The 27073-nt window shown below is 37.0% G+C and overlaps 2 protein-coding genes across 7 annotated transcripts; both read right to left on the reverse strand.

Annotated features, from left to right (window-relative positions):
* Window positions 1-2301: 2301 nt before the first annotated feature.
* Window positions 2302-26958, reverse strand: LOC124637817 (UNC93-like protein). Of its 6 annotated transcripts, none has more exons than XM_047174504.1 (12): window positions 26892-26958; window positions 9137-9377; window positions 6833-6951; window positions 6372-6417; window positions 6112-6228; window positions 5307-5430; window positions 4804-4950; window positions 4589-4655; window positions 4318-4477; window positions 3793-3897; window positions 3140-3302; window positions 2302-2788 (listed from the first exon to the last, which is right to left on the reverse strand). In XM_047174504.1, the coding sequence occupies exons 2-12, from the start codon at window positions 9251-9253 to the stop codon at window positions 2499-2501; spliced, it is 1455 nt and encodes a 484-aa protein (XP_047030460.1). In that variant the 5' UTR covers window positions 9254-9377; window positions 26892-26958; the 3' UTR covers window positions 2302-2498. The 6 variants fall into 6 exon arrangements, with proteins under 6 accessions (XP_047030460.1, XP_047030457.1, XP_047030459.1 ...); XM_047174501.1 differs by lacking the exon at window positions 26892-26958 and adding an exon at window positions 9452-9638; XM_047174503.1 differs by lacking the exon at window positions 26892-26958 and adding an exon at window positions 9474-9635.
* LOC124637819 lies at window positions 23535-25331 on the reverse strand. The gene is made up of 5 exons (XM_047174506.1): window positions 25137-25331; window positions 24950-25059; window positions 24579-24756; window positions 24316-24374; window positions 23535-23843 (listed from the first exon to the last, which is right to left on the reverse strand). The coding sequence occupies exons 1-5, from the start codon at window positions 25200-25202 to the stop codon at window positions 23630-23632; spliced, it is 627 nt and encodes a 208-aa protein (XP_047030462.1). The 5' UTR covers window positions 25203-25331; the 3' UTR covers window positions 23535-23629.
* Window positions 26959-27073: the final 115 nt, after the last annotated feature.

Consider the following 27073-nt stretch of genomic DNA (forward strand, 5'->3'; position numbering starts at 1 on the left):
AACAACGTCATGTCAGAATGAGTATTTTTGTTTAAAAAAATTCCTTAAATAACATGAATATAACAGCTTGTTGATTGACTAACGGCCAGTTTCTTCATCAAAAGTTAAAGTTAAAGTAATGTCTAAAGTAAAAGTAACGGTCAAATTCGTTTTTTCAAGGCTAAAGTGACAGCAAAACTAATAGAAAAATTGAATTTAACCGTTACTTTTACTTTAGACATTACTTTGACTTTTACTTTGGCTTTAACTTTTGATGAAGAAACTGGCTGTAAGTATAAATTCATTCAAGCTCTTATAATCGCGACCTAGAAATATACAATTAAATGTACACTTTGTTTATTTTATTTTTTCTATACAAGAATTAAGGTTATTTCGTTTATTTACTTATTTTTTGGTTCAATATCAATATAATTATATTTGGGACCTTTAATCACAAATATGTCAGCCCCATCGTACCTTTAAAAATAATTGTAATCAATCTCTTTCTTACCATAGAAAAAGAAACATTTTTATACAATCAAATGGACTGTCGTGCATAACAAATTCCTTCACACTTTTAAGAGCCCAACAATGGAAACAGTCTACACTATCCGTTAGTAATTTGCAATAATTTTATACACCCGTATACAAATAAACAGCTTCATATAAACTGGGTAGTGACAAATCTACCTACACGCATGACTTGGCGGTGTTCATGAGATATAATTGACAAACTAGTATCGGGACCATTTTATGATACTTCCTAGAATATAGGCAAATGGTTTTTAAACCGCAATATCGTGGAATGACCCAGCCTGTTTTATTTTACGGTGGCGTACCTAAATACTTTTGTATTATAAAAACTCGAACATTTAATATTGAATTAATTCGATTATTACAGTCGATAAAGTTGAGCTAAAATAACACATATCTTCTAACATATTATATTCGAGAATTTGTCCAAATTTATTTGCTCTCAAATGTAGAAAGACCCAAATTTATTTGCACTTAAATGTATGAAACAGCTAAAGTTGAGCTACTTTAATCCAACATGAAAAATTGAAATAATAAAAATACACATAACATTTTACAAAAATATAATTACTTAAGGTACTTATTATAATAGTTATCACAATCAATGTTTTTAATTGATAATTAACATAAGCCTTCATACACCTAGCTATTTATTATAAATTCATAATAAAATAACAAAGTAATCGGATAGTAACAACTTCTTAACTATGTCACACTAACTGGTTTACTAACAATTTCATAATCAATATTTACAACAAGTGAATTATTGAATAATGGGTGCTGCAGTTAATGTAATCGTAAGTCTATTAAATTACGATTACATTACAGAATCAGAGCAACAAGCTGTGATTATATCTAAATATTTTAGTTTTTTTATTTTTTTATTATTATTAGGTATTCTGTATATCGTATTCGTACAAAAATAAGTCAAAATGTTAACACAGAGTGCTTAGTGCGAGTTTTCGTGATTTTTTTTACGGACTCCCATGAGAGCGCGTATACTAAGATTTGTATGGAACAAAAACAGCTCCACCTAGTGTCAAAAATTGGAACCTGTTTTTGTTCCATACAAACAGTGTTGCCAACAGTTGTAGAAGCTTACCACCAGAGTCAACTTTTAAAACCACCAGAAAACCACTAACAAAAATTTATCCCACACTTAAAATCACCAAATTCACCACTAAAAAAATATTGTTTATATTTTATTGTAACCTAAAACAATTTAATCATCCAAAGATGTAACTCGGCAACGATAGAAAATTAAAACAGACAAAGCATTACATCTGTTTAGCAATTCATCCGACCCGATCCGAATCCTTCACAAATTATAATCGGCGTAGTAGTTTCACAAATTGTTTAGTTACGCATTTGACCAATGAATGAGTACTTAATATAATTATATAGTAGTCGTTCACCTTTTTGTTTTGTAGATGCTTTTTTGACATTCCGTGAGACTTCAAATCTCCATAGTAACTCCTTAAAGTTGTACCACAAAACTTACATTTCGCTACTTGACCCGCAGTACTTTCAACATTTCGCCACTAAATAGGGGACTTAAACCACCAGTATTAGTGGAAAATCCACTAAGTTGGCAACACTGCATACAAATCTTAGTATACGCGCTCTCACGTGAGTCCGTAAAAAAATTCACGAAAACTCGCACTAAGCACTCAGTTTTAAATTGTGAGTTTGTAGAAAGCTCACACTATAAACTTTTAGTCGTCCGACAGTTTGATCGGGCTCATTATAAATGAGTAAATTGTGAGTAAAGAAATAAAATATTTCCTCTTTTCTTTGTCACTCTTCTTGTTTGTGTATCTATTTTTCCTTTTTATGCAGGTTTACCGTGAAAATAAACCGTGCTAGAAAATACATTTATCTTTCTAAGGTAGACATTTTTACCACTAAACTTTTGACTCCGTAAATGTTCGTTAACATCACTCAACTATTTAACTCCATAGTCAATTCTTCTATCTTCACATCTATCATTCGACAGTCTGAAAAGCGATATTATCACAACCTTTACTAGTATTCGTAATGTAGTACAAATCCTTCTTCTTATTCTGGTCTTTCCTCTTAATCTTATACTGCTGGTATTCCACTATGAAGTAGCAAGTCACTCCTATGATCATAATGGTGAATATGAGGTAGGTCTTGGCGCTGGTCCTCAGGTACGGAGAAACTACATAAGCGATGATGTAGCCCACTGACTCCCAGAGCCTGAAGTTGGAGAAAGCGGCTTCTTCTCTCCCGGGGAAGAGGATGCCGTAGTATGCTGGAAGAATGGAGAAGTATGCTTGGATAACTATGGTATTGTAAATGCCTCGCAAGGCTGCTCCCTCTTTGTGGACCCGCCTAATAAGAACAGCGGACAAGATAAATATTGAAAGGGAGAGATGGTTGAACGATGTTTTAAATGAAAATTTGTACAGTGGCACCTCAAAATCATCTCAGAGACGATATGCAATTCAATAGAAAATAATACTTCACTTAACACAGTTCTGAGTTGGATGTACAATGGTCTAAAGAGGGGCCTGCATAGATCCTCGTCAGCATTATACTGAACAAGGCTACGTGGACTTTAGTAGCCATGATTCTAGCAATATAATCAAACAAACAGTATTACCATTGATCTGCACGATCCACACGGAGTCACACAGGCCCCACAGCACGGCGATAATGTACAGAACCAGGCCCTGTCCCGCGTGTGGCCGCCACCACAGTACTGCACAGAACAACGCTGCGTGGACCACCGTAGCCCCACAGATTAGGGGGATACGACCTGTCAGCTGGAAAAGACAAATAGATTATACTAGAGGTATTCTTGGTAACGGCCAGATAACGAATGCTTAAAACAATCTTTATCTTTATCTTATCTTTAACACTTTTTCAATAGGCGTATCCACGCAGAGCAAGCAGCTACCCGAAGTTATCCCCGAGAGTGAGGGTCACCCGCCTCCTGTATCATCGCACACTTGCATCGGCCACATCACATAGACAGTTCTTCTTCCAGTGGCAAATGCTTCGCGAGGCTGCTCGCTCTGTGAGGACCTGCTTGATAAAAACAGTTTACCAGATGGTCTGAATATTGCTACAAATAAATGATCAGGCGTTTTCCTTGAAAACTGGTCTTGAAACGCTCAAACATAAAGACAATGTTTGTTATAATTGCATTTTCATCTACATCTAGAGCGTGTAAATGGAGCAATTTATTATGAAAGCTACATATCACTGTCAAACCTTCTCTTAAAGAGAATTATAACTACAGAACATCCTTACCTTAGCGAGATACCCGGTAAGTACACAGCCGATAGCATCAGCCAGTCCGTACGTCATCATGACGAAGCCGACGGAGCCCGTGCCCACTGCGCAGGACACGAACGCCTGCAAACATTTTTAAAGCAAATTGTACTCTTGCGCTTCAAAATGTGAATATAAAATAGTAACATTCGTATGTGTATTACGACGACGTTATAACCAGTTTTAATTGATCTTCTGTATACGCGTTGGTATAAAATCCTCATATTTAATAACTATTATTATTCTGTTTCTATTATTACGTTCAAAGTACATTGAGTCTTCTACAGTATGTTTTCCAGTTTATAATTATTAGTATTATAAAACGTGGTTTGAAGAAGTACGCTTTAGTATTACCTAGGTTTAGTCCACTACACGGAGGGCAAAATAACTAGGTTCACTAACTTTGTTAGGGACGGTGGTTGAAACATGGTACAAAAGCTGGTATTTTTCTAAAACCGCTTTTTATAATAAAGTGGATAAAGGTCTAAAGTTGGACAAACTTACCGCGGTAAAGTCAGCTCCAAAGAATGCCTGCTGCAGTCCAATGAAGATGTTAATAATAACGAGGAGCAGCTGTGTTGGTTCCACCAGCAGTTTCAAGGTCACAGACAAGAGGGCAAGTCCTGACATTCCTCCACCAGAACCTGAGCGGCCTGAGTCGTATCTGTAACAAAATGTTTAGTAATTTTAAGGAAAACCTACTTCATATTTATAATAGTGTGAATTTACTCGCAAAAATCCTTATCGAAACCATTATGAATTATGGAGATCATACCTTTTCATGGAGTCTACTCCTACGGCAACGATAAGAGCTGCCCCAGCCATACATGCGAGGTAAATGCCTGGAAAGTAAATGAAAAACTTTATCAAGTGCTTATTTATACCTGATTATGTTTAGTGCACAGTCTTCTTGTTATGAAAATGTTTTTTGAAATTTTGTTTATAGAATTATTATGTTCTTATTGAGACAGTAATTTATTGATGTAGTACCTGCTATCATCTGTATCTTCTCAGCTGGCTGCGGGGGCAAGGCTTCCCCTGCGTCAGCGCTGGGCAAGAAGTTCGCACCGCATAGTATGGGGATCATCGTCTCGTTCACTGATGTTACCGCTGCGGTATTGTTGCCTGATGACAATACTGGAAAGAAGAAAAAATGCCTCATGAACTAAAATTGGGAGTACGTTAACAGACGAGATTCCTCCATAATTGTTCACGATCAAAAAATATGTAAGCGTTGCGTCAGCGCGAGTCCCCTAGAATGTACTCGCGCACGAAGGTTGCAATTTCGTGGATAGTTTAGAAATGTTCCCACACAATTAGTTAGTACTGTTTGCTAGAGCGAGTAGACCAATAGAAACATGTGTGCGTTGAAATGGTATATAGTGGTGGAAAATTAGGATTAGGTGGTTTTATTCAATTTTAGGTATATATTTTATTCATGACTCTAAAATCAAGAATAAATGAATCAGCAAAATATTTAAAACAAGGCTTACCAAGTGAAGAGATGAGGTTGCCCCACACCTGGTTCATTTGGAAGATCATGAAGAACAAGCCGAGGAATCTCACCAGAAGCGCTTCAGCTGATATCTTAGATAACTTGCTGTGAGCCTCTGATACCTACAACATGGAAAATAACGCTAACAATAACGAAAACCCAATATGCAATCTCAAACTTTCAATAAATTAGTAGTGTCTTTAAATGCTCTTTAGCCGCCGACATAGTTCAAGAAGAAACGTCACTACAAAAATCATCACTGGTACTCATCTGCCTAGGCTTTTCCTTAACTATTTATTTTGGGGTAGACCTAACTGTCAAGCTAGGGGTCTAACTGGAAGCAATTGAGTACCAGTGTTTTTCATGGAGTCACTGCTTATCTGACCCTCTCAACCCAATCACCCGTTCAACCCGATAAACCCTTAGTCAGTCTAGTTTTCAGATTCATCTACACAACAATGACTTTCCTAAATCTCAAAACCCAATACAAGCAAGGCCACTCACCACAGACAAATAAGCCAAGTGCCAAGTGCACCTTGGCGCACCATAGCGGCCCGCCGCCTAACCCCACGAACAGCCCCGCTGGGATCATGGTGTAGAATGTCGGGTACAGCTGGGCAGCTATGTACGGCATGTAATATTACAAGCAAGTTCACTCACCATAGACAAGTAAGTGCACTTGGCGCACCATAGCGGCCCGCCGCCTATCCCCACGAACAGCCCCGCTGGTATCATGGTGTAGAACGTGGGGTACAGCTGGGCAGCTATGTACGGCATGTAATATTACAAGCAAGTTCACTCACCACAGACAAGTAAGTGCACTTGGCGCACCACAGCGGCCCCCCGCCTAACCCCACGAACAGCCCCGCTGGGATCATGGTGTAGAACGTTGGGTACAGCTGGGCAGCTATGTACGGCATGTAATATTACAAGCAAGTTCACTCACCACAGACAAGTAAGTGCACTTGGCGCACCACAGCGGCCCCCCGCCTAACCCCACGAACAGCCCCGCTGGGATCATGGTGTAGAACGTCGGGTACAGCTGGGCAGCTATATACGGCATGTATGTGATGAACGATAGGGATATCGCCCATTTCGTGCCAAGCCATCTGAAATGGAATATTGGGAAATTAGTTTTCGAAGGACATAGCAACAAAACTAAAAAACAAAAAAACAAAACTAAAATAATATGATAATTGACAAGTGTATCAAAATATGATCAGTTTAATAAAACAAAAGGCTCAGCTATTCAAACGCATTTCTTTGGACATTTTGAGCGTCGCTTTCAGCTCTTTGAAATTGTTGAAACCGTAAATAATTTACATTTGTAAATGAATATCTTGAAGACTGCATCATCTCAAAATTTTCAGCTAACTTGAAAATCAATAAACTTATTGCAGTCCCTATTTTTAGACACAATGTTTTGTAGAACAAGACGAGATCAATATGGATTTTCTTCCAGAAAATCTTTTATTAACAAAGACATTTTATACAGCGTAATGCAGTAACTAAGATAAAACTCACTTGATAACGACAACAGGCAGGAATATATTAGAGAAGATTAGACCAGCGTAAACTGCAGCCAGCGAAGCTGTGCCCAGACCTGCCTCCGCGTTGATAGAACTTTGAAGGTTGGCAGCACCCTGTAAAATATGATGATCATCATCAGCCTTTTTTACTGCCCCACTGCAAGGCCTGCCTCTTCTTACATTGAGGAAGAAATGAACGCCAATCACCATCTTTATTAAAGGCAGATTGGCAATTACAAACTTTAACGTACAGGTTTTCCTCGAGATATTTTCCTTCATCTTAACTAGTCATTGTTGTCCAAGATGTACAAGACTTAGAAAGCAAATACCTATGCATAATAAAGTTACACCGAAAACAAAAGGAATGAAAAGTTACAAGAATCGAACCCGCACCCACATACTTGAGAGGCTAGGCCAGTGGTTCTTAACCTTTTAGTCATGAGGGACCACTTTAACTAAAGTTTGTCTTGCCGGGGACCACCTCATTAGTTTACCTAAATTAGCACTTTGCTAAACGCGGCAGTTGTGTAGGTAAGTAAATGCAAATAAAGAAAAACTTGCCTATGCAGTTTCCAAATGCGAGAGCGAAGCGAGCGCGAAATTTTTATCGGACTTAAACCAAATATTACGTAAAATTTAGCCCAAACGTACTTAACTTTTTGTTTGTTGACAAATGCAAAATTAAGCGCATACAGTTTCTGGATACGCGAGCGAAGCGAGCGCGAAATTTTAATTATTTAAGACTCAAAACCAAAATTACGTAAAATGTAGCCCAAACATACATTCTCATGAATGGGGGGACTAGGCACGACACACCCGATATACCTATGACCATGCGAAAACTCAAAACAATAAAAATAAAGTTAGATAACGAATAGCAATGGCGCGAAGCAAAGCTTCGCGGACCACTTGTAATGTCTCCAGGGACCACCAGTGGTCCGCGGACCACCGGTTAAGAACCACTGGGCTAGGCTATGCGAATACGATACATTCACATTCATTTGTTTTCTATAAAGACGTGGTCTCACATGGTCTGAATTAATTTCGGCAGTCCTTGAGACTGTTTCTTTGTAAATTGAAGTACATTTATTTTTGATAAATTATTCAGTAATGTCAATTAAAGAATTAGCAAATCTATGATTGTAGTCAGGTTTGCTTATACCTACCTATATTTACCGAGCGAGCTACTTAACGAATCTGACTATGCAACATTAATTAATTTTTCAAAACGACCAGTTTTTTCTAAGAAGTTGAAGTCTAAGAAGTCAGCAAAACAAACAAAACCTTCAGGTTTTACAATACACTATGTACCTGTATATAAAAATTAAAGTGTCGTGAGGTAAACAACGAAGTATCTATCGCAAACAGTTCGACTCTCACAACACTCTACTAAAAAACAGTATTGCTATTGTAAAAAGTGCAGTTGACACCTCAACATTGATGACCATTGCAAATACCGCAAATGGCAGCGCTGCATAAAAACAACTGCAAATCAAGGTTCAACAAACCTATTGAACCGACTAACAGCCATAACATCGCACTTCCTTAATGACTTAACTTTATCATCATTATCATTAAGGTGAACACGATGTGATCTTAATTAATATAAAAAGAATAAGTGTAATATTAGGGCAGCATTTATTAACTGATTTTACTAATAAGATATATTTTAACCAGGCTTCCTCAACCCAGTATCTGGGCAACCTGGTATTCCATAGTCTTAAGTCTGGTTATCAGACTTTCTGGCTTCCGATTGTCCGTAACGACCTCTAAAGATAGAGAACAAACGAAACAGGGAAAAACATTGTTAACTTGTCCTATAATTTTCCAAACATTGCTTTGTAAAAACCGGAGGGGAAGGAAATCTTAAGTTTCCTCACATAAGTAGAACACCTCAGTCACGTCTATCATACATTGTTTGAAAATCTTACGTGATGACGTTTTGAAGTTTTTCATCAGAAACGTAATGCCGCTTTCACAAAAGCAACTTTACTAAGATAATAAATATATAGAGTTTGTTTGTTTGCTTGAACGCAGTAATTACAGGAGCTAATAGACCGACTTGAAAAAATATTTCAGTCCCTTTATCAAGAAAGGAAATCTCTTATTCAATTTATAAAAAATGTTATTAATGTAAACATAGAAGCAGTTCCCATGTGCCACGGATGACAATGCTGTCGGAAGCTTGTACCTATTAAATAGTTTTTGTATTTTATGAGCATGAAATCAATCAAAGTAGGAAATCCTTGTCATTTTCACATTGTAATATTTATTACATAATAAAGTAAATGCAACTCACACTGTATGCAGTAAAGTGCACCATGAAAGCCAGGCTGATGATGACCACATTCTTCAAGATCCTCCAAGTTTCATTCGGCTTCAAACTGTCCACCGGTGTCTTCTCTTCAGACGTCATGTTGAATTTTCACTTATTTTCATTAAATAATGAAAAACTACTCAGAGAAGAAACTCTTGAATATGTTCATAGTTTTTAATTTTTCACACAATGCATTTTTTCAGAGTTGCTTGTCAAAATACGTCTGAAACAAATATAAATCATCTTAAAAATGGAAGAACTGTAATCTATAAATCAACAAATATTTTTAAAACTGACTTTAAAATAAATCATCGTTAACCTCCATAAGGGACTACCTAATTTAATTTTGATAGCAAAACATTAAATTTTCATTAATTTCCAATCATCATTTTTAATAACGCGTAAAACAATTAGGTGTCACTAGTAACATTACACGACCGTACATAAGATCTGCTGTCTACAAACTGAATCGACGCCGGCGCATCATAATTATATCTCTACCATCCTCGGCCTTCATTAAACGCATTTTTTATACATATTTGAAAACTGAAATCCGGCTATGTGTATCAAAAGCCCATAGTACCTAATGTGGGATTATCCGATGATTAAAAGATTTACCGAGTTCTATTGTTAAATGTAACCGCAGTTGGAGCTACGAGATGAGCGTGTGATGTGAGCTACTGCGAGGTCCATGAACAAAATTATCAGGTTACACAGAAAAAAAATAATTTTATAGACCAGTCAAATAAGCCAAAAAAATGGGGTCAAACGTGAAAATTCAGGGCCTGCTGGAAGAAATTTCCAATTGTTTGCCGGGATAAAAAATAGCCTGTGTTACTCGGGAAGAACAATGAAAGATTTTTTTAAATCAGTTCAGTAGTTTCGGGTTCTTTACGGTACAAACAAAAAAAAGTCTCCTCTTTATTATTTTTGTAGTATAGATAATACCATTTTAAATATCAATACCTACTAATTACTACCACAGAAAACTCCTATAGTTTATTCTATAAGCCACATCTTCGCTCTGCCGCTGCGCTCGTGGCCCCAACAATCACTTTAAAGTTTAGTGCCCGATAACATCGAACATGCACCGAATAATACGAAGTCAATCAAACTATTTTTTTATTCACGATGAACTACGTTATAGCGTAGTTTTTGTTCGTAACAAGTAACTGGGGATTTCGTGCGAATCGGCTAAATATTTTGCGTTATCATCCTTGCGGTATGGTAGTTTTTAGTATTGAACAGTGTCCCATTAATTATTGCTTCTCACGACAGCAAAAAGGAATCTTCCAGGTGTGCCTGAATCTAGACAACTCAGCAATTTCATTCCTTCCAGTTGTCATAAAGACGAAGCACTGTTTCTACCAACTTCATCTCATCTTGAACACTTCATCTTTACTCTTTTTAAATCGGTTAAAAAATATTTGATGTCTATTTTCATGGAACATTAAAAATCAATCCCATAGTCATTTATTTGATTGACAATAAAATTATTCGTTGTTTTTTATTATTTGCTACATTGATGTCAACATGTAAACCATTTTTTGTTACAATTAGGGTCATTGTTGTATTACTACATTAATTATGAGGTCACATTCTTCAGTAAAAATAAATTACAACCGGATCTATTGTCATAATGTATCTGCATTTGTAAGACGATGATTGTAACTGCTTATCTTAATTTTCACACAGCGTTTTACGTATAATTACAATTATAGATACAGGAAAAACAATGCTTAAACACGTAATTACCTAATTACTCATCTCCTGCCGTAGCAAATTGCTTGTGTTAATAAAATAAATATAAAAAAACTAAGTGCCTATATGCACGCTAGAAGTAAATAAAACACTGAAATTAAAGGTAGGTTACTCTATGAAAGGGCAGGGTTATTAATAAGTGTACAATACCAAGGTCTACAGAATGTAAATAAAAGCGCGGACCCTCAAGTCTGCGGTAAGGCTTTATTAAAAAAAAAAAAAAAAAAAAAGGTCTACAGAAAATTTTACTGTATTATTACTGGATCAAAATCCAAGTAGGATACCTACATTACCTACTTGATGTATATGGCTCTATCGGGAAAATAGATTCCGGGATAATATAAGTAGCTATCAATATTTTTAAATCAGTTCTGTTCTAGAATTTATTTATTGAGAGTCACAAACTGTGTAACACGACCAAACAAAGTCAAACATTGTAAATACCTACCGCGTCTAAATTATTGTTAAAATTACTTTATTTGAAGACAAAGCCACGTTCAAGGCTAATGTTAATTTACTCTGTAACATCAAAGCAAACTACCATACGTACTTACGTACTTGTTACAATTATTATGTTCAAGTAAAAACTAATAACTGACGATCGCAAATAGGTACGTTTTGAAGAGGTAGGTATTTACCTACTTCACAACAAAAGTACAACATGTCATTACTCTTCTGGGAAGTCGAGTGAAAAATCTAATAGACGAATACATGAGTATTTTGTGTCCCATTTTATGGATTTTAATATACCTAATTAGTAGCTAGAAAATGTTATTTCGGTGGAAGGAAAGGTGTCTATAATTATATATACTAATATTGTTTACCCATCCATGGATTCGCTACGGTAAATACACAACATTTGACTGTGCTGAAACGTCAGAGATGTTAAGGATATTCTCGAAGGCGTCGAAAGATAACGCTATCAAAATCTGCTAATTTAAACGTATATTCTGGCAAAAATTTGGCTTACTATAAAGTTCGTGCAAATTAGTTAAAGTAAAGCGGTTTAAACTAATAATCCATTCATCAAACCTTCGATTAAAAATACTTGAAGGTTTATTCATACGTCAATGATGACATCAACGCCTTTAACTCAGTCTAAATAACTATTAATTACTATTGAAAAAATATTATTTCAATATTACGGAAGCTATTTCCGAATAACGCCATCAAAAACACTAATTGCATCATTTCAGTGCATTTTAAAGACCCTGTATATTTTCTTTAAATCTATCCTAAATTATACAAAAAAACAGCCTTAATTAAAAGTTATTTCAGGAAATATATGTTAAAAATGCTAGGTAATCAGTCCGTCATACTTCCTCTATGCCGACCTTAGGCTAGGCCGTTTTGAGTGCAGTCTTTCCTTACTGGTGACAATGACAAGGAAAGTGACATCGTCTATGTTGTCTAAAGGCTTTTAAACTAGTTTTTCCCAGTGGTTCTAGTCGCGTCCCGAGGGAACTACTTACTTCCCGCACCCGGGAAAAGTGTGCTAAGTATCCTCTCTTAAGCTCTGAACTATCTGTCCACCAAATCACCACGCTTTTATGTTATTAGAAAATAATTTGTTGCATTTAAAAAAATTTAGGCAGTCATTAAAAATTATATCTACCTAATAAATTAAAACCTTAACATTTTACCTAACCAATGTACCTATATCGTTAGGTAATAATTGTACGCAGGTAATTAAATAAGCGAAACCATAAACATTGTCCCCCTTACTTATAAAAATCTCTAATCACCTTCTAAGCAACGTTTTAACTAATCACTACTTATAGTCTTAAGTTGTGATTAAATGTTAGTTAAGACATGATTAAGCAACGTTTATAAGTAAGAATTTTCTTAAACAGCCATTAAGTATTACTTATTATTTAATTCACGTTTATAAGTAAGGCTGTGTTTTTCTAACTGTGGAAACACAATTTACTTGAAGATTACTTCACGATCTTTTTAAAAACCGTGATAATTTTTAAACCACAATAATGCTTACATTTCTATACTTACTAGGTACTTTAGATACGGCGGATCTTTAAAAGGTACTTCGATAAGATAATGAAAACAACGGGAAATATTTATCTCAGCAACAATAAATAGATTACTGTCCCTTATTTGAACTTGACCTAACTCAAATATGAACAGATGAGTTTAATGAGCGAAACATAAGGCGTTACTTGTTTGCATAAAGACTGCATTATCAAAGATACTTAATGTTAATCTTAAGATAAGTCTTTATTGCTATTTGAACGAATATTTTAAGATTTTTGTGCATTCAGCCTTGAAGAAATTCATGGATGGTAAGATGTGCAACTGTGAAATTAAATTAACATAGGTATAGTTTATTTTTATTAAGATCATCTGTACTTCTACACTTATATTATAAAGAGGGAAAAATGTATTTTTGTTTGTAATGGATAAACTCAAAAACTAGATACTGGACCCCTATTGGAAATCAACACTCTTCGTGAGTAACATGGGTTATATTTCATCCCGGTACGGGCAGTAGTTCCCACGGGACGCGGGTGAAACCGCGGGAAAACAGCTAGTACTATATACTTACATGATCTTATTGACTCTATACCAATATTATAAAGCTGAAGAGTTTGTTTGAAGGCGCTAATTTCAGCCACTATTGGAAGAGGCGCTTACTCTTAGCAATAATAGTAAACGCTCATTAACATTCCTATCACTTGAGAGAGATCTCACTCACGCCATTTGACCCTAACCCCAATGATACTTTGTTAATTTGGCATTATAGAATTTCATAATTTCTGTTATTAGACAGCAAGCAACAAGCTTTTGAAGTGGCCGCCTATGTAGCATAGGACCTTTGAGTGAATAAAATCTTCAAAAGTTATTTCATAAAGTACATCAACATTTCTACAGTTATTAAGATACTCAGCTTACTCTATATAAATTAATAAAATACTATGTAACACGGAAATCTGAATCTCATGATTGACAGACACGTATGCACTTCAGAAGAAAAAAGTCACGTCTCACGCATGCTGCGTATTTTTAAATAATCGATACAATTCTATTTAATGTGAGTACCTATCGAATCTTACTAGACAAGAGTCACATCAGTAAAGAGCAGCTAAACGTTAGATACATAGCATAACATAGTCTTGTCATTAACGTGGAAAAACCATTCTAAAAAATAGGTCATTTGTAAACCCTATAAATGTGAACAGAAGTAGGCATTATATAATAATTAAGTAGGTATCTGCTTTTGTAGTATTGTGTACTACCAAATTATCATTCATCACTTTAGCTGGGAATTACCAAATCCGAAAATGCCGTTTTCAAAATCACACTGCATCAATTTTTTACTCACATCATACTTAGGTGATCTGGATTTTTAAACTAGCACGGTCAATTCATACCTATTTCAACATAATTTAGGTACTACACAACTTGTGAAAACATCGCATTAGTCTTATCTCCGTAATCTATTAAACAGACATTCCAAAAAATGCGGAAGATTAACCTCACCTTGACATTTCCCATTAACAAAAGAGTTATCAACAATTAAACATTAGGTACCTACCTACTGAATAATCCCATGAGTTGCTTAAAATTTGGACAATGCGGACAAACGAGGGATAGGTCATGAGTATGACTTCGTGCGATTACAATTCCAGTAGGTACCCATTTTTTGTAAAGCAATTTTAATATATACAGGGCAGATTTACAAAAAACGATAAACTAGGGAGGAATCTTAGAAACATTTGAGTAACTGTCGAGAAAACCGCTACGGCTTTTTCGGCATCCCTCCTTATCAGTTACTTTCAGTCCTTCACAGTTATTTCGCCTTCAACTTGAGAAATTTTATCCTATTAAAAATGTATGTCTCTTCCAGACCTCGGACCGACGATTATCCCTGTATACACTATAGAAATGTACCCAAGGACAATCCCCGGTTCTGTGTTATACTATTGCTAACTGTGGATGAAAACTACTTGGGCTATTGTGATGGGATGCTAATGGACTGGGAATGGGGATAACTATGGGAACTATGGCACCTGCCGTTAACAATGTTTGCACACGTAAAAATGGCAGGTGGAGACTCGTCAACTAGGGCATGCAATTTCGGTAAAACAAAAATTACCGGTAAAAATTCGGTAATAAAAATATTTTTACCGGTAAACCGGTAAAACGGTAATTTTTGTAATTTTTTTAAAATGTGATATTATAACAATAAGATTGGGTAGTCTTAAAGCAAAAACTAAATAAATGTGCAAAGTATAAGGTGGTAAACGTTTTTTGTGTCGTGGGCCGTAACAAAAAACATGTCAGTACCATCCGTACGCGATGTCGCCGACAAAATGCAAGAAAAACGGCTGCGATGGTACGGACATGTAAAAAGGAGTGACACCTGAGGACATCGGCAGTGTGAATGTGATACTCAATCTCAATATACCCGGTCAAAGGCGCAAACGCAGGCCGAAACCGTGGTGGTTGAGTGTCGTAATGAATGACATGAAAATCTGCGAACTCGAAGAGGAAGATGATATCTATTCAGGAGGATAGAGCGAAGTGGAAGAAGGAAGATACGGAAAGCCGACCCCGTCACAAGACGGGATAAACGCTAAGAATTACCGTAAAAAATATATTTTTCATTGAAGGGAAAGCCCTTTTTTTATGGTAAATCATCAAATGACAGACTCTTTCTGTCTAAAACCCATGTTTTTTAGTAGGTGTTTTATGGACCAGGGTAGCGGTAACTCTTTCGAACAATCCCGCGGCCCCGGCAGGCCTTGGCCCTGCTGGGCCCCACTGGGTTTGCCGACATCTCCCTGAGGAGCCTGTGGAACAACGCGCGTTGCTGACACGGGTCTGTTGTCTATGCAGACGGTGGAACGATGAGCCACCCGAACTCACCGCCCACAGACCGACGCCTACGGTGGCCGGGAGTCGTCTCTCGACCCTTGGCGCCCGTGGTGTCTTCCTGGTCCACTACAGCGGCTGGGATGAGAGGTGCTACTCGCAGTCGCTCCGCCGTCTCCTTCTCGAGCATGACTGCTTCGCAGAAGGGGCGACGGCTTCCCATTCCCTCTAGCTCCGGACCATAGCTTGAACCAGGGAAGGACGCGAAAGGTCGCCGCTGCCTATTGCCTCGACGACAACACCGCGGTACCCTTCCCAGGCAGTGCACACCTGGACTGTGTGCTCCACCGTGTCCTCAGAGCTGTCCGCATGGTGGTGAAGTAAAAGCCCTTGCTCAGTAAGGTCATAGAGTAGGTAAAATAAGCAATAAGCATTTGTACCTTGTATGAGCTGACAGCTATGAGGAAAAACAGAATAACCGAATGAATACAATTTGTTTAGATTTTATAAATTAAGATGAGAAAGAAGATTTGTATCTAACCTAGAGATAGTTAAGGACACACAAGTTTACTTTTCTAAAAAACAGCAACTTTAACACTCTTACAATACGTAATATATGCAACATTACATTATATTCAGGCTACATAACAAAGATTTGACGTTAAATGAACAATTGCTATATTTTATCAGAAAAACGTAAAAACCGGTAAATTACCGGTTTCATATTATTTTTACCGGTAATTTAAAACTCGCAAAAATGGGCGATTTACCGGTAAAAACGAAACCGGTTAACCGGTATTGCATGCCCTATCGCCAACTCACTTACTGGGCCCCCGGGAATCAGTCACTGAATAGCAACAAGAGGGCAACACAGTAGCGGCTTTAGGGTAGGGCGCGGTTGGGCGACAGCCCAGGGCGCCGGACAAAGGGGCGCCGCAGGCGCCCCCAACCAATCTTTGATCAGAATTTTACTCCTATTTTTGTTTTAAATTTCATCAAAGATCGCAGCTTACAAGAACTGTATCCAAATGTATGGATAGCATCAGGGCCACACCCTGCACCATAGGTTAAGGCTAGCCTATGGTGCAGGGTGTGCGAATAACCCGGGCGCCGCGGGCTCAGGGGCGCCGCGGTACGCTCCTGGACCAAGAAATTTCAATTAAATTAATGTATTGTCATACAATGCCGGGCGCGTTAGATACACTACTTTTATGTCCCAAAACTCAAAAACTTTCGCGCTCGCTTCGCTCGCTGTTTCTTTACTTTACACTTGCATTTTTTTTCACATATACTACTGCTACTTTCAATTTAATGTCCCAATACTCAAAAAAATTCGCGCTCCCTTCGCTCGCGGCTTCTTCACTTCACAGTCGCCTTTTATTATTTATGTATGACTTTTAGTGATCCAAATCTCAAAAAAGCTTTTTCGGGCTTGCTTCACTTTAAAGATGTTTTTATTTTTCAACGTTTTTTTGTCTACCCTAGCAAAAAGGTAGCGTCGTTTTAAAGTCCTTTTATTAATAAGAAAGTAACTTCTAGTTTCTATTTATGGTACCTACTACTTTAAATCCCAAAATTTTAATTCATAGGCGCCAACACCAACAAAGAGTTATCTACGTTTGGGTTACGTCATTTTGTTTTGAGTTCTAAAATATAACAAAAAATTTCGCGCTCGCTTCGCTCGCGCAATCAGAACCTCTATTCTGGCAATAACTTATATACGATTGGGCTACATTTTAGGAAATTTTTGCTTTGACTTGTTAACTATAAAAAAAAATTCGCGCTCGTTTCGCTCGCGCAATCGGTAACTACATATGTCTCTGTTTTTCGTATGGGTTTGAATTGAAGTTGGGGGCGCCGTAGAAATCTCGCCCAGGGCGCTAGTAGAGTTAAAGCCGGCACTGGGGCAACAGGTACATGAGCGGCTGAAGGGTAAGGATACCTCGGCGGACTTTAAACGCAGATCACGCGCTCCCTGTGGGTCCAGCATCACCGGCCCACTCGCCACTTACCACGAGGCACCTACCCTCCGAGCGGGCTGCTAACCCTGCTCTAGCGACTCCACTCTGACTGTCCGATGAAAGCAAGCCAAGAGGCGGGAGACCTATCCCCCGTCATGCTTCACTCCGGCAGGCCGGAGATGGGGGACAGTATACTCTCCCTGGAGCACTCGGATATATAGCCCCGCGGGGTCGCTACTCCCAGTCATCAGCCTCAGATGCCCTGCGGGGCAATACTTATCCTATTATATTATTGTCATTTTCAAGCAGTGTCGTTAGTGGTCTCTATAAAGAATTTGCGCTAACAATCGCTCATCATGTAGAGCTTCTCAAAATAAAACGTTGGACGCCAATAACAATTTTGTGTTGGATTTGAGAACAATTGCATGTGTTAGTTTAATAATTTATTGTAATTGTATTATGGGAGAAAATACTATCCGATTGATTAAGTTTTATTTTATCGGTGAATTAAGCTATCAAGTGACCTCAAACCAATATAATTTATCTCATTCAATTCCAGTCTAAAGAATAAATATTAGCAAATAAATAAAGAATTCGATATCTTTTTCGTTAAGGTACAAAAAAGAAATGAATATTCATTACATTATCAACAAGGTACTGCAGGAAAAAGTGCAGATAAATTACAATGTTTTCTCTGTCACCTTGAAGTTATGGCACGTGCATTAGGTAATTATCCTAGATAACTTCTGCACGTCAGGAAAAGAAGATCTAAGTATTACAACCTAAATGCAACGCTATAACATTAAACTTAACGTTTAACGCAATAAATTGCCAAAATCATTTGTCATTCAATTGAGTTTTTCTTTTCATAGGCGCTCCACCCACTACACCGCGCCCCGTCGCGTAGCGCGGGATGGTAGATTATTCCCCTTGTAACTTTCCGCGCATTTCCGCGTCCGCAGTGTATTATGCTAGGCGGGACCTATGTACGTGGCCATACCTACCGCGCTTCGCGAAGGGGGTGGAATACCTTATTGATAGGTACATAACCTTCCCTGTGCACAGTATACATGCATTATTTATTTAACTATGTACCTATTATGTCTGCATGAAGTGGTTAAAATTTAAGAAGTAAACGCTCTCAGACAACGAATGTAAATTAGCATTGTTTTACGATATTACCTAGGTACAATATTGTTTAACCATAACAATCTATGGCGAATGAACAAGTTCTGGTTTACGTCACACAGATAAATATGCCTTACTAAATAAATAAAACAAGACGGTTGTACACCTTTTGATTAAAATAACATGCTTCTTAAAAAGACTATAGTAGAGTATATACCAACGAACTACACACATTTATATGAATTAAGAATATCACACGGTGTCTTTTCATACAGGTCAAAATAGATTCAAATAATAATATCACAAACCCTGGAAGTTTGTTTAAGTTAGTCAAATAATACGATTTCCATGGTTTGTTTAAGATATTTTTTGATGAGACCAAACTGACAAATCCCTGCTGTTTCACTCGGTTAATAAGGCCCAGGGGCCCGATTCTCCTAATTTTACTTAAGCAACATACGATTCACGTTCGACTCGATTCGACTGATATCCAATCCCGACTCGATTACGATTGAAACGTAGGTATAAAATGGGTACAAAAGCTTCTATTTATTTTTTATTAACAACAATTTTTTTTTATTCCACTATTGATTATCGCCTTGACCGTGACCTTAACAAAATGTGTGACAAAATCCTGGTATAAGTAATTTTATTTTAAGACTTGGCACATAAAAACTAGCCATGATAAATTATAGCAAGAGCTTGTTCACCACCTACATTTTTATCTATTGTCCATGGCACCTGTCTTACCAGTGTATTATGGTCAATTATGGTAGGTGACATTTATGAACTAAAGTAATTAAATGCGTAAAAAATCTTAACCCACCAGTTTCCCAAAGAGCCATTAGTATCTTTATAAAAAATATGGCGGTTTTACTGCCTAAATTCACAAAGGTAGATTTTAATCGTTGATTAATTTTAATATTATAATGGCGGACATGGACCTCCATTAACGTGTTAATTACAAGCGCTATGTAGGCATTATTTATAACTTACTTTTTTATGTTATTACATAGGCATGCATATATGCCTAAATCAAATGGTATTCCTTGACCTATTAGGTACATACTACAGTTTTTGGCGTTAGGTTCAGAACTACTAACATAAAAGAGAAAAAACTACAATCACAAGTTTTGTATAGGTACGGTCTAAGTTCATCCTACATCTAAGTTCACGTGCCACCGATTACAAACGATCGTTCTTGGCACACATTAACGCATGTAACCAATAATTTTGTGTAGATACTCGCTTGACGGCTTACAATACGTTTTTATGATAAAACATAGTTAGGTAATACCTAACTCCTCTACCTATCAATGATCATTATGATCATATGATCAATTACCCGAACCATGTTTTTTTATTCAGTTTTAAGTTTTCAGCATGTGAACTTTATAACAAAAGTGGGATCGTTTAGATTTTTTTTCATTCATTCATTCATTTCATTTACACGGCAAATGCAGTCAAAATATGTAATTTTTTCGTACGATGAAAAAAATGAACATAAGTTGGACATCTGTTGAGGACGTGATCAAAGTGTTACCACGAAACCGTGTTTAAGGATTGTTTACTGAACAATCAATCACTAAAATTGCGAGAAATGTCGCAGAAGCGTTGGGTTAGAAAAAATTCAAGCGTTGTTGTATCTTCGTTATTATTTGTTAGTGAGAGAGAGAAAAGAAAAATACGTGTCCATTATTTTAGGGTTATCTAAAAGACGGACTAATTACTTTTTTTGATTCACCATACCTATTTCATAACATTCATTTCTATACATTTCAAGTGCAGTATTGCTCTTGAAGTTCCACATCAGGTGTTCCAGATCTTCGATGTTTATACGTCAATAGAGAGTGCTTATCAGATTGAACCACTTTTGCTAAAACGTCATGTCTTCATATGCTATAGTCTAGCTGGGCTCCTGGAGTTCCACATCAGGTGTTTTAGAGAGTGCTTATCAGATTGAATAACTTTTACTAAAACGTCATAGTTCTATATGCTACAGTCTAGCTGGGCCCCTGGAGTTCCACATCAGGTGTTTTAGATCTTCAATTTGTATAAGTCAATAGAAAGTGCTTATCACATTGAACAACTTTTGCTAAAACGCCATACCTGTATATGGTACAGAGAAGCTGGGCTCTTGGGGTTCCACATCAGGTGTTCCAGATCTTAAAATTTATTATCTCAGCTGAAAATGCTCATCACATGAAACAATTTTTGCCATGGCATCATTTTTGTATCTCTTATAGTTTTGTTGGTCTGTTGGTGTTCTGCATCAGGTCTTCAAGTTTCGAAGATACATTATAGCCTATATGTTGACCAGGCTTAATACTGATACAACAAAGAAAAAATCATTGAAATCCGTCCAGTAGTTCCGAAGATTAGCGTGTACAAACAAACAGACATACAGACATACAGACAGAATTTTTTTTTTGGATTTGTGCTCCATTACTGTTTCTAAACCCAGCCCCGGATCTAGGGGGGGGCAAGCCGGGGCCCATGCCCCGGGTTGCAAATTCAGGGGGCGGCAAAATCAAGCGGCTGCCTGATTTTAAATCCTACATCACAGATTACCATAATAGTTACCTACAGGGCCGTCTTAACCTATGGTGCAGGGTGTGCGAATAACCCGGGCGCCTCGGTCTCAGGGGACGCCACGGGACGCCCCACCACCAGAAAATTTTGATGAAATTACACCCGTTTGATAAGGAAGTTCCATTGTATCATGATACTGACAAGCAAAGTTTCAAAAAAAGTCGCCTTCGCTATGTTGATTATTTTTCATAACATCCTCCAACTAAGTGAAAAAATTCTCGCTCGCTACGCTCGCGGTTAAATTACCGTTTCTGTACTGTTTTTCTGATGGTTTATTATTTTTACGCACCCAATCAACGAACACAAATAGCACTCGTTCTAATCGGTTTCTTTTTATTTGTACATGATTCCCAGTTTAATTTGTGAGTCTTCAAACAAATAACTTAAAAAAGTTCGCGCTCGCTCCGCTCGCGGCTACTTGTTGCTCGACAATGTAGGTACTTTTGTGTCGTAGACTCAAAAAATTTCGCGATCGCTCCGCTCGCGCAATGTTACACAGGCTTTGCCTTGTTGGCTTCATTAGTCTAATCCGCGCTATCTTACCTTTTATAAGTCAAATGTAGCGAAAAAAAATATTTATGGAGTCCTCAAAAACAAAAAAGTTTGCGCTTCCGACTGCTTGCTACTTTACAGCGCTTTAAAGAAGAAGATATTTCAATTAAATTTCAATTAAATTAATGTATTGTCATACAATGCCGCGAGCGTGAGATACACTACTTTTATGTCCCAAAACTCAAAAATTTTCGCGCTCGCTTCGCTCGCGGTTTCTTACTTTACACTTACTTTTAATTTAATGTCCCAATGCTCAAAAAAATTCGCGCTCCCTTCGCTCGCGGCTTCTTCACTTCACAGTCGCCTTTTATTATATATGTTAAGGACTTTTAGTGATCCAAATCTCAAAAAAGCTTTTTCGGGCTTGCTTCACTTTATAGTTGTTTTTATTTTTGAAAATTTTTTTGTCAACTGTAGCGTCGTTTGTAGAGTTAAGTAGTAAAAAGGTAGTAAGTTTAAGTCCTTTTATTAATAAGAAAGTAACTTCTAGTTTCTATTTATGGTACTACTTTAAGTCCCAAAATTTTAATTCATAGGCGCCAACACCAACAAAGATTACATTACATTACATTACATACATTTTAAGTCATTTTTGTTTTGAGTTCTAAAATATAACAAAAAATTTCGCGCTCGCTTCGCTCGCGCAATCACAACCTGTGTTCCCGTGTTTTTGCATTCACCAACCAGCAATAACTTATGTACGATTGGGCTACATTTTAGGTAATTTTTGCTTTGACTTGTTAACTATAAAAAAAAATTCGCGCTCGCTTCGCTCGCGCAATCGGTAACTACATATTATCTCTCTGTTTTTTTGAATTGTAGTTGGGGGCGCCGTAGAAATCTCGCCCAGGGCGCTAGTAGAGTTGAAGCCGGCACTGTCTAAACCCCACCCAATTATTATTTTTTTAATATATTCAATGTACAGACACAGTTTTTTTACAGATTTATGATATGTATATAGATATGCCGACAACATTAAGCCGCGTACGCACGTACGAACAAATTTGTTGCGTTACATGATATGCAACAACTTGGTTCGCACGTGCGTACCACTATCGAACATCGAACACTCTGTTCGTCAAACATGTTCGCGGCGATCCTTGTAGTGTGTTCTGTATGGACGGTGTTCGAAGAGCTTTAATAAATGTTACGCAACAAAACTGCGAACATCAAAAAATTCTCCGTTACTTCACAATCGACTACTTACAACGGCGCCGTCATGGCTACTAAGATAGAGTTCACGACTGTTGTTCGCGAACTCGACTCGAACTATGTTTGCGTTCGTGTTCGAATATGCCGTTCATACGTACGAACCAAATGTTCGGGTCTGGTGTTTGTGTTCGCTATGTTCGTGTTCGTACGTGCGTACGCGCCTTTAGAGAGGTGTTTCGGGTTATGGAAACAACGATTCAGTGGCTTATTGAGAGGAATATTTTCTTCACCACATTGCAATAGATATTGTAACTTAGATATTGTACGATATGTTCGTCGTTTGTCGAACGTTCGAGGTCACAGATTTGGAGAGCTATAGTAAGGAGTGAAATAATTAGACAACGTTTCATTAATCAACATTTTATTTACTTAGCATAAAAACTTAACTATCACTAACTTAATAATACTCTTTTTATAAACGTAAGTACTTAAATAAAAGTTATTCTTTTAGTTTTTTCTTTAATAGTTCTATTTCCAATTCTTTTTTTGTTTTGTCTAACTGATATAACTCTATCTCCATTCTATGTTTCAATTCCTGGTGGGCTAACTCTTGCTGCTGGTATTTTATTTTTAGCTCGTGCTCTTCTTCCATCATTTCCATGGCCCGCCTTTTAATTTTAAAATTGCTGTTGGGCAGCGCTGTCTTGCAGGTACTGTAACAAAATTGATATTTTGTAAAAATATGCAAAAAAAAATAGCACCATAAATATGTACAACATAAATATTGCAAATCGAAGTCATCCTCCAAGCCTTTTTCCCAATCATGTTGAGGTCGGCTTCCAGTCTAACCGGATTCAGCTGAGTACCAGTGCTTTACAAGGAGCGACTGCCTATCTGACCTCCTCAACCCAGTAACCCGAGCAACCCGATACCCCTTGGTTAGACTGGTGTCAGACTTACTGGCTTCTGACTACCCGTAACTACTGCCAAGGATGTTCAATGACAGCCGGGACCTACAGTTTAACGTGAATGATGTCTAAGATATACTTAGAAAGTACATACAAACTTAGAAAAGTTGCATTGGTACTTGCCTGACCTGGGATCCTTTGTCCTTTACCCACTAGGCCACCACAACTTTTTTATTGCAAGGTTAAGTATTGTAATAAAAATTATTTAAATACTTACATTTTGTTTTCTACTTGTGTTTTGTTTGTTATAGGGGTAGAGGGGTGTACTTTATAATTCTGTAACAATAACATGTTTTGAATAATACAATTTTAGTAGGTTTTAGGCTGAAGAGGTAAAATGTAGTTATAAGCAACTTAGTAATAAGCAACATGTAGCCCTAGGTAGTCTACAATAAACGCTTGTCGTGACCTGACGTGTTTCCTTTCACAACACTATACCTCACATACCAAGGCAAATTGAGAGTAGGTACTAAACATTACCTCTTTGCAGTACACGTCTGCAGTTACTGTAACAGTTTCACCTTCTCCCGATATATCATAATCCTCTAATGAGGTTGTTTGGTGTTGTGGCACACTTTCTTTTGTGGCCATCTTAAACCGCCTCCAGAAACCTTTTAACTGAGGTACATCTCTAGGTTTCCCAGTAAGTTCTTTGAGTCTGCAGCAAAAGTGACATTGTTACAGATATGTAATTAGAACACAACTTAAAAATTACACAAGATATAAGTTGCTTAGTAAGTACCATGAATTAATATTAGTTAAGCCTTTGTTACGCACTATTTTTACAAAAGTGAACTTGTTTAAAAAAAAGTCAAGTTAACTTGTTTCAATACATGTATGTCTATGCTTACTTGTTTTGGATATTCAACCATTCCAATTTTTTTCTTCTGTTACTATCGGTATCCGTTGATTTAATATCGACAATATGTGCGGAGTCCCGCATTATTTCGAAGAACAGATCCTAGAATGGAGAACATGTATATACACCAAACATTTCGTCAACAAATTACCGCGCATCTATTAAAAAATGCTGCTTACCTTTTCTTCCTGGGTCCAGTTTTCACCACGTATACGTGTACTTGTATTGTTTTTAGTTCCTTGCATGTTTTCCAAATAATTTGCGTTCTATAGCAGAAGTATACTCAAAAACAAAATCAAGTCGAAACAAAATCAAGTAAAAAACCGTTGCAAATGATGACAGTGACTAACATGCTATGCTAACATGACATGACAATACTTTCGACAAAACTGTCATTACAGAACGTTCCATTTGATATCACTGGACTTTACCGTTTCTTCTGTTTCTAACGGCTTTGCTCCAAAATAGTGATATTGATATTTTAATTACATAAATTACAAAAAAAATATCTATGCCCCATTTTATTGAAGTGTTTAAAACATTATATAAAATTTGACCATTACCAAATAGTACGTTAGGACTTGTAAGCTATCTGCGTATGGATGAACGAGTGCTTTGCTGTTTTACCAAAAGTCTGGCAAAAAATTACGCGAACTTGGTTCTGTGGCACGAAAATTGAACATCTGCTAAACACATGTTTAGCGCTTTGTGGAGTGATTAGCTAAACTCGTGTTTGAATCATTGATGCGTGAGATCATTGTTTCAAGCCATTTTTGTAGTAAGACTGGCAGTTATCTAAATTATATCTCCTTTGATAATAATAATTAGTTTTAAATTTTAAATTCAGCGATGAGTGTCAAGGTAACTTTGATATGCAAATTAAAACTGGTTCTAATAGACATTTTTGGTATTTTAAAGTAACACTCCACTAAGGATTAGCGCTACACTTGTATTAAAGCTATCAAATTAATAGCAATAGGTCGAGTAGCAAATACCTTTTATATAGAGATTCTCGGCCTTCAAATTCTATAATCAACCGTACGAAATAGAATGACCCTTAATTGACGGATTGTGGCAAGCATGCCTTGATCCTTGATCTGTTGACCTCATGGCTATAACTTGGCACTTAAATCATTCCAAAGTTGTAAAACCTCCATATTCGAAGCTACTTTGATCATGCGCATCATTGATTGTCTTTGCTACGATCGCGTAGCTACCATTGACATATAACTATAGTAGCTACTGACTACGAAAACGTAGCCTAGCGTAGCATTCATATAGCAATGTTATATGGAGCAAGATACGTTTAGTTACACTTGACCGTGACCGCACCTTCAGCTATACTACAAGAGATAGTTGACATTAGAGGATAGGATCGTAAACAAAAATTAAAACATAAAACCTGCTGCAAAAAAATATTTTTTGAGCAATTTTGAATATTTTTTCCTGATATGCTGTTTTGTATCTTCGTAGTTTTATTGTGCGTTATAGAAATTAATAAGAAAAGTTTATGTCTACCTCATATAATTTGAGAGAGCCATGAGGTTTTATTATGAAGCTTAGTAGGTACTTTACTTTTTATTATCATGAAAAACACGGCCTCAATAAATGAAATCGCATGGAGGGAGGATATCCTTGAAATTATATTACTGCTTGCCTACACTTCGTAAATCCTAGCAAGCCTTTCTTTTTCATAAATAAAGTATTATTTAATTTTGTCGCCTACATAATGTAAACTAATTATTTTAACTGTCTTACTAAAATAATGAAAAAAAACATACCAGCTTACACAACCCGCCAAATCGATTCATTCCATTCCAATTTCAAATATTCACAGCAAAAAAAAAGAAAATACGCACAGGCGAATTACACACGCGTGATGCGCGCCTATCAACCTTTTACTGAGTGATATCCTCCGAGTATAAAATACTTACAGAGCAATGATCTTGACGACGAACGACTGTCGACAGCTCACGTGTATGAAGATTAGCGTTTAACTAAGACATCCTGCGATTTTCAGATCAGTTTTAAGTATACAGCAGGCTAGGTAATATTTGTGTAGGTATCAATAAATGCTTATTCTTGTTCCTACTAATATGTATAGTTAAGGTTCTTT

The sequence above is a fragment of the Helicoverpa zea genome, chromosome 16 (genome assembly GCF_022581195.2).
Source record: "Helicoverpa zea isolate HzStark_Cry1AcR chromosome 16, ilHelZeax1.1, whole genome shotgun sequence".
In the NCBI taxonomy this organism is placed as follows: Eukaryota; Metazoa; Arthropoda; class Insecta; order Lepidoptera; family Noctuidae; genus Helicoverpa; species Helicoverpa zea.